At 45.9% G+C, this 8,949-nt stretch overlaps 1 protein-coding gene across 15 annotated transcripts in view; it reads left to right on the forward strand.

Moving 5' to 3' along the window:
* The first annotated feature begins 458 nt into the window (after positions 1–458).
* The window catches only part of EIF4G3 (eukaryotic translation initiation factor 4 gamma 3), a 314,955-nt gene continuing 306,464 nt past the window's right edge, over positions 459–8,949 (forward strand). For all 15 annotated transcript variants that reach the window (XM_046660843.1, XM_046660844.1, XM_046660849.1 and 12 more), the window contains exon 1: positions 459–1,160. In XM_046660843.1, coding sequence (XP_046516799.1) covers positions 940–1,160 — 221 coding nt within the window. In that variant the 5' untranslated portion in view covers positions 459–939. The remainder of the gene's footprint in view (positions 1,161–8,949) is intronic.

The following is an 8,949-nucleotide window of genomic DNA, read 5'->3' on the forward strand; positions in this document are numbered from 1 at the left end:
GCGAGCGCTCTTTATTATGCCAACAGGCGCACGCGGCGGGTTCCCGCCGGCCGCTGCACGCTGCCTAAGCGGTTCGGTCCACCGTGCCCGAGGCTGCTCGCCTCACCGCCTCCCGCCCCTGCGGACAGGGCTCTGCGGACCGCAGGCTCCGGGGCGTCACCATTGTTCTTCCAGGCCGGGCGGCAAGGGAGGGCTCTCGCAGACCAGTCCTCGCCTTTGCTCTCTCCCTCCGCCCCGCGCCCCCGCCGCGGCGAGCCTGGGAGAACCCCCTCGCCGATCTTTCCCGAGGAAGCGAGTCAGCCCCGGAGCGCTCCCGAACGGCGGCCGAAGACGACCCCGAGTGTTTCCGAAGAATCCCGACCGCTCGCAGTCTCCGGAAAGAGCCGAAGAGGCTTCCCACCCTCGTCCACCCGAGCCACTCCGAAAAGGCCCGAAGTTTTCCGAGCGGCCGTCCTGCCGGACTGCTGGAGGCGGCCACAGCGCCATGTTGGATGCTCTGCTGGTTGAGTGAAGAAAATCCGCCGGCATCGCCTGAGCCCCGCTACCGAGAAGGGCGCCGCTTCCCCCGGGGAGGGGGATAAAGATCCCCCGCCGCCGGCCCATGAGGATATTGCCGTGAAAGGTCCGGTCTCTCCGCCTCCTGCCCCCGCCGGGTCCGGCCCCCCCCCCGGGGTCGCGTTGTCACGGAGACCGGCAGCCGGTGGTGCTGGCCCGCGGGGCGGCTGCTGCTGCCGGAGGCGGCGGCGGCGGCGGCGGCGGCGGCGGCGGGCGTGTGTGACCGGCCCCGGCCCCCTCCTCCTCCTCCTCCCAGCCTCCCCCCGGCCCCCCGCTCCCGCCGCCTCCCCGGGTCTGCCCCCATCCCGCCCCCCCGCTGCCCCCGGCCCCTGCACCCCGGCGCGCCCGGTCCCGCTCTGGGGGGGTTGGTGGCTTCGCTTTGCCATGAGTTTACCGCAGAAACCGGCTCTGAAATCAGGCTCAGCGGCTGCAGCAGGAACCGGACCCGGCACCGGAGCGGCGGCGGCGGCGGCAGCGGTCCCGCCTCCTCACCCGGCGGCAGCAGCAGCGGCAGCGGCGGCGGCGGCGGCGGCGGCGGCAGCAGCGGCAGCAGCGGCCCCTCCTCACCCGAACATCAGGGCCCTCCAGACCCCGGCGCCCCAACAGTATCCTTTTCACCTTCCTGCCCGCCCGTCGGCCCCTCGCCGCAGTCCAGGGGGCTGTGGCCCCTCCGGGGACCCTCCTGCCGGCCGCCCCAGTCCAGCCAGGGAAGGGGCCGCTCCCCGAGCCGCCGCCCCGGGCTCGGCCGGAGCTTTTCGGGTGCCCGGCGGCAGCCCTGCGGGGACCCCGGGACCCTCTGCAGTACCGTGAAAGCCAGCTCCCCTCGGCGTCGTTTCTGCCGCCTCCCCCCTAGGGCTGGGGGTCCCTTCCCTCTTCTCGCTTCTCCTCCCCTAACTCCCCCTCCCCCCTTAAGGGCAGAATTTGCTGGTGCCTGGGACCCAGCCTGCGGCGAAGGCTTTTCTCTGATTGTTGTGAGGACGACACCCTTCTCCTCCTCCGCCTTCACCTCCCCCTGCAGCGGGGCACGGGGGGCTTCCTTCCCTGGTGGTTGTTATTAATACATAATAAACTTGATGGGTAAATTTCCCGTTTGAAACTAATCGGCTCGTTTCGGAGGTAAGTGGGATTTTAAATCTACGGTGAGGATTTGCAGAAGGCACTCCCTCTGGCTGATGTTTTTTAGCGATTGGGAGAGTTGTGATGTGGTTTGTGGTGGAACGCGATCTGAGGAGGAAATGTTACACCGGACGCTTCCCTGTCTTTGACCTTTTTTAAAGGAAGAGGAAGTTAACTGACATTACCCATCACCCCCAAAAGTCTCACTTCTTGGAAGGCTTGTGTTACGCCGAGTATTTTTAAAGGGCTTTGATTTACTCTTCCATAGGCCTTGTGTCTGGAGGGCCCAGCGCTTCTGGAGGCAAGTGTAGTATTGAATGTGTCTCATCTCATGTTATTTGCTCGATTGTAGAATTTTTTTGGACAGCTTTGATCGAAAACTCTTGGTGCGAAGGTATTTTAAGTGAAAAACTAGCCGGGGAAGGTAGAACGTTGATTTCATGAATGCCACGGAGATTTAGAAAGGTGTTACCTACCTGAGAATAACATTTCATCATGTGCCACCCCCATCCGCTCTGTTTGTGTAAATCAGTAAATCATCACTGGATGTTAGACGTGTTGTGTTTTTGTATTTGTGTCATCCTGTGTTTGACTTTTAGAGAGAAGGGTGTTGGAGCAAATAAGCTAACTGCTGTGAGGTCCGCAGATTATTTCACAGTCTAGTTTGATTCTCGTCTGTATCGATTACTTTGAGAAGGGAAAGATCTCTGAGTCATTTCAGGGCATCGTTTTGGTTTCTGTCAAGTATCATTTTCTCTGTTCTTTAAATATTATTAGTCCACATTTTTTCAACCCAGGCAGTGTGGCGCAGAGTGGAGATAAATTCCATTCCAGTGTGATGTGTGTACTGATTTCATAATGTTTTTATCCTGCCTGATTCTGTTCCATTAAGAATTGTTCACGGACGAGAATGCTTGGTGGTACCTTAGAGTTGTTTATGGAAAACCTGGTTAGTTTTGCTCAATATTCCTCATTGCTTTATTACGGGGGAAGAAGGTTGGCTGATTTCTCTACTTCAGGTAGGAGTTCAGTTAATGCTTTATGAGTTTAAATTCCTTCCTAATTTCTGTCTTTTTTTTAATTTGATTGCCCATATTTGGTTAGGGCTGTAAGTTTCTATACTGTACCACCAAGTATATTATTCATTACCTGCATCTTTGAGCTGTTTTGGCAATTAAGCAAATGAAAGGAAGCCTATAGTATGTGTTGTTGAGGTACAAAGTAATAAGTAAGGAAGGCAGTGCTGAATATGACACTGCTTGGTGAATTTGGTGGCGATACTTGGACACACAGCTATGACTTAAGTTGTTTCAAGTGTGCTTTTTCTCAATGCATTTCACAAAGGAAGGACTTATAAAAGCTCTGAGTTGGTTGCAACATAAAAGTAGTTACTAATACTGTAACAGTTATTAAAGGGGATAAATTTAAGATGTAATTTCCAATGGAGATTAAATTTTCCAATTAAATCTATTTGTAGTAATACAGCATACTCGGTTTTATGTGGCTTTAAGTTTTTACTTTCCCTCATGTCATCGAAGCTAAAATTAATTTTCTTCTTGATGTATTTCACAACTCTGTTATCTTCTCTTTGCTTTACACACCGAAGGGTTACAATTGCCAAAATCTAAAAGCCTGTATAGTAAATGAAGTATAGGTTACAGATTTTGTTAGGACATATCAATGGTGAAATTGCTAGCATTGGTAATGGGGAATTGGTTAAAAATGGATTGACAGAGAGCAAATCTGCTTTTCTACCCTGAGGGTGTGTAGGAATTTGTATTTCTTTGATGAATGCGGTCGTTGTGTGATAAGTTGATATGCGTTGAAGCATCGAGACTGGAGTGCAAAGCTGGAGTTGCTCTTTCTAAGCCTTGATTAAATCTCTGGTTCCTCAAAATATACAGGTGCAGTTCTGTTTCTATTGAATTAATAAATTCAGATAGTATTTTGAATTTGTAAAAATACTTGGAGATTCCCGTGACAAGGCGTCCTTCATTTGTACTTAGTGTTCAAGTGACAAATCAGAAATGAAGGGAAATGTTAGTGATAATGGATCTTCATATAAACTGGAAGTTGCTTGCGTAGGCATCAGTATTGCATGGCAGGCCCATAAGTCCATTTCAGGTAGAGGCCTTTGACTACAAGGAGGCAAGGGATGGGGCCTGGTAGAGGGTGGGCAGGGATGGTGGGGGATGCAAGAAAGGGTAAACCCTGGTATGAAAAATGCCACTGGCGAGGGAGAAGTATGCTTAGATCTTTCATAACATATTCCAATATGGACGGTTTATGAAATTGGCACTTCAGAATATTTGCCTTGAGATACGGTCACCCCACCTTCTCAGTTTGAGGTTCCAAGAAGCTCTGTTGAGAATCTTGAGTGATTCTTAACCTTTTCTGGGTAGCAAACAACTTTGACATTTTGATGAAAGCTTATAGACCCTCTCCACAGAAAACTGCCCATGCACAAAATCTTCCTTACATTTTCAGGGGCTTCTTGGCCTGCCATTAAAAGCCTAGTCCTTTAGCTGGAAATTGTTGACCCTTCAGATAATTAAGGATAAATGAGTTTTGAATTCAGGTGCCCAAATAGTTCTGACTTAAACAGAATAATTTTGCAGTCTGTTATGAATACACAGTGTTCTCTCTATTTATATGGAAAGACTTCACGGTGTAATTTCCCTTAGGGCTGCTGACATTTCTAGGGAGTCTAGTTACTGTTTTGGGGCAGCCAGTTTAGTTAAAATCAGGGCAGTGGGCTTTTTGAAGAAACTAAATTTGATAAAGGCCTGTGACAATCGGAAAATGACCTGTGCCCTCAGCTGTTTTGTCTTACCTATGACATGTATTAAAAACAAATATTCCCGTTGTTGTTTTCTTTTGTTACTGTGATTGTCCTCTTTCTGTTTTCCGTGTTGATTTTCAGTTTTTTTCTTTTTTACAGAATTTTTGTTTTTCCTTTTTCTCCCCAAAGCCCCCTGGTACATAGTTGTGTATTTTAGTTGTGGGTCCTTCCAGTTGTGGCATGTGGGACGCCACCTTAGCATGGCCTGATGAGTGGTGCCATGTCTGCGCCCAGGATCTGAAGCGGTGAGACCCTGGGCCGCTGAAGCGGAGCGTGCAAATTTAACCACTCAGCCACAGGGCCGCCCCCCTGATTTTCAGGGGTGTTTTTTTGAGGAAAATTAGCCCTGAGCTAACATCTGCCAGTCCTCTTCTTTTGCTGAGGAAGATTGGCCCTGAGCTAACATCCGTGCCCATCTTCCTCTACTGTATATGTGGGATGCCTACCACAGCATGGCGTGCCAAGCGGTGCCATGTCCGCACCTGGGATCCGAACTGGCAAACCCCGGGCTGCCGAAGCAGAACGAGGACACTTAACCGCTGTGCCACCGGGCTGGCCCCTGATTTTCAGTTTTATCTTATAGAGTGAAGCCAGTCATGTTTGCTTTCTTCTTTTTTGCCTTTTTACCAAAGGTAAATCTGAATAATACTGTTAATAGTATTCATTTATTGAGTACCTCCTGTTCTAGGAGCCATGTATTCATGATTTCATTTAATTCTCAAGAGAACTCTAATGAGGTAGGTACTGTCTCTGTGTTACAGATGAGTAAGCTAAAGTGCAGAGAAGTTAAGTAATCTTCCCAAGGTTGTCCATCTAGTAATTGGTGGTCTGCAGTTCAGACTGTGGTATGACTGACTCCAAAGCCTGTGAATGTCCTTTCTGCTATGCCACACTACTTCTTACCAAGTCTGCATGTGGGAGTGGGAGGAAGGCTACTCTCATATTTGATAGCTAGGGGTAGGTCTGTGTATAGTCAAGGAGCTCTGTGGAGTAATCTAGAATGTAGTGATAGTGTACCTTATTCTAATTCGTAGCCACATACTGCTAGACAGGTATGTTATCTTGTTGAGCCTTAAAGCAGAGGAATAGGCCTACCACATTTGATTCAGTGCATGTTTCTGCTTGTTCAGAAGTTAGCAAGGCCTCTAGCAAAATACCATTATAGCTAGCAAGTATAACTCGAGCTCATGTAGTGGCCAGCAGTTTCTGCTCGAAAGTGCCACCATCAACAAAGATGGATCTGTGCCCCTAGAGGGCAGATCCTCTTTTAGGAAGGAGAGAGGGAGACTGATGCAAGATGGAGGTAAAGAAGAAAGTAAGTTACTCAGATGCTGGATCACATTGGCGCTTACCTCTGCTTCTGCTGTTCCCTGTCCTAGGCTTACAGGTCTTAAAGTGAGGTATTTTCGGTCAAACTCTGAGAATTTAAACCACCTAAAGACTGATATGTTGCTTTTCCACATTGAGGTTTCTGATAAGATTTTTTACAAAAAGATCTCGTAAAAAATGTTTGAGGGGCCAGACCAGTGGCGCAGAGGTTAAGTTTGCACGTTCTGCTTTTTAGTGGCCCGGGGTTCTCCCGTTTGGATCCCGGGTGCGGACATGGCACCACTTGGCAAGCCATGCTGTGGTAGGCGTCCCACACATAAAGTAGAGGAAGATGGACACGGATGTGAGCTCAGGGCCAGCCTTCCTCAGCAAGGAGAGGAGGATTGGTGGCAGATATTAGCTCAGGGCTAATTTTTCTCCAAAAAAAAAAAGAAGAGTTTGAAAACTGCGTTTGAAATCATAATAGGGTTATCACATTTTGGCCATTTATATTGGGACTTCAATATGAGTGGCAAATTTTAAAATTTATTTGTTCACTTATTCAGCACCAACTGTGTGCCAGACTTCAGTGTTAGATCAAGGGTTGAAAAGCTAAGATAAAATCTTTGCTCTCAAAGAACTTGGTCCAAACTGGCAAAAGGACAGAATACCATGAGCCAAGTATAGACTGCTCCTGACTTACCATGGTTTGACTTAAGATTTTTCGACTTTATAATGATGTGATGATAATATGCACTCAGGGGAAAACGTACCTCGAATTTTGAGTTTTGATCTTTTCCTGGGCTAGCACCCGAGGTGCGATACTTTTGTGATGCTGGACAGTGGCAGCGAGCTGCAGCTCCCGGTCAGCCAGGCAATCCTGAGGGTGAACAACCGATACACTGAGAACCATCTGTACCCAGGCAGCCTTTCTGGTATTCACTTTGAGTACAGTATTCAGTAAGTTACGTGAGATATGCATCACTTTATTATAAAACAGGTTTCGTGTTAGATGATTTTGCCCAACTGTGGGCTAATGTGTTTCACACACGTTTAAGGTAGACTAGGCTAAGCTGTGATGTTTGGTAGGTTAGCGGTATTAAAAGCATTTTTGTTGTAAGATATTTTCAATTTACAGTGGGTTTATTGGGACATAATGCCATCATAAGTTGAGGAAGATCTGTAAGATGATAACTCTGCTGTAGGAGCCTAGTCTGGGGGAGGGAGGAGTTAGGGCCTCCTAGGAGAAGTTGACATCTGAGCTAAATTAGAAGGATGAGTAAGAATCACCTTAGCTTTATATGGCTTTCTTCTTCTGCCAGCTGACTTTTCTCCATTTTACTAAATGGATTTCAGTCACATTTCAGTTTTTTAGCAGGAGTAGATTACTAGAGGAGATACTAGAGAACTGGTAATGAAAACACAATTGCTGTAGGTTCAGAGTATCTTCTGCATCCTAATCTGAGGAATTTGACTATGAGAAGATACATATCAGATCTGATATCTGTGTTTGGTTGTTCCTGGTCTCCTTCCCACTCATCTCATAACAGCCCCCTGTCCTTCTGACATTAGACTTTGCATTGGAAACAGTACCTTCTAGCCTTAAAATATAAGCAGGTTTAGTTTGGTGTATTGAGAAGTGTACCTGATTTGGAGAAAAAACAAAAATCTGGATTTGAGTTTGGCTCTTCCATTTTAATAGATGTACCTTGGACTAGTCACGTAACTGCTCTGGGCATCAGTTTCCTGTTCTCTAAAATGAAGATGTTAGACTATTTTATTAAGTGACACTCTTGAATTATCAGGTCCTGTGATCCTGAGGATTATGGTTTGAGGTTTGTTTTGTTCTTGCAAGTAGATGGGAAGGATTTTACTAATGATTTCTTAGTCTGTATGATGGTCAGTGACATGTTTCTGTGGTGACTTATTGATAGTAGAAGCATGTTAACATGGATCAGAGGGAAGGCAACTTGCTCGTATAAGAAGCCTCTGGTTTTGGCTTATTAATGTTGGATTAGCCAAACAGACTGAAACGCCTCTGTGACTTTAGTAGTGAGGACTGTATAGTCTCTCATGGGATGGCTTGAGACTGTCCAATAGGCTTGCCTTGGTCAGATGCTGGCTCATTCTGAGTGACGATAAAGTTAGTGCACTATGAGGTATGAGGGAAAGTAAGTTCTGGAATAAACGGTGATGAGACAATCTATTTTTATTTTAGGAATAATATTTTGAGCTAATATAATAGGAAACTAACTATGTTCTGATTATTAGCCAGGAACATGACTTCAAGCTATGTATAAATTGCAGCTGAGATTTATATTGATGAAATATTACAGGATCCCAAGCTACCTCTGAATTCTCAAATGTCTCCTAGTTCTTTGGCTTGCTGCCAACCAGGAGTTTTTCACTCTTCTGTAGCCTCAGCTGAAATTTGAGATAGTTTAAAATATTTTAAGTACATTTGAAATTTGTCAGTTTTTATGACCTTTATTAACTAGTAGTTTTATACTTTTTCAAGCTCAGTGTGTAGTGTTCCCTGACACTTATGAGGCATTAAATTTTATCAATAGAATGTAAGCTCCATGAAGGCAGAGATTTTTGTGAGTTTTGTTTACTATTGAATTGCCGGCACCTAGAACAGTGCTTGGGAGATAGTAGGAAGTCTGTAAATATTTGTTGAATGAAATCTTGATTAAATTAGAGTCTGGGAATCAGTTTTAAGATAAGTTTTAAGGCTAATATAGATGGCATCACAACTCACTTTTAGCACTCAAGGCTGCCCTAAAACTGTTTTGCAGTGATATGTAATTGAATTGAAAATAGTTCCATAATTTCCTTTAAGATGGAATAGCACTGACCCAGTTTACAAAGCCACTTAAAGTGGCTGAGTTCCATTTGAAGTATAGATACTGAGGATTAGGATTGGTATAAAGGCTAAAGATGAAAAACATTTATAGTTAAATGTTAGTATTAAAAAATTTGTGTTATGATAAGAGTGACACGTAACCAAATCAGGAAATTTAAAAAATACGGAAAAGTAAAAAATCATCCATAATCTTAGTACGTAGAGATAGCTGCTGTGAATGTTTTGGTATATTTCTTTCCTGTCCTTTTTTCTATGGATTTTA

The sequence above is a fragment of the Equus quagga genome, chromosome 5, assembly GCF_021613505.1.
Source record: "Equus quagga isolate Etosha38 chromosome 5, UCLA_HA_Equagga_1.0, whole genome shotgun sequence".
In the NCBI taxonomy this organism is placed as follows: Eukaryota; Metazoa; Chordata; class Mammalia; order Perissodactyla; family Equidae; genus Equus; species Equus quagga.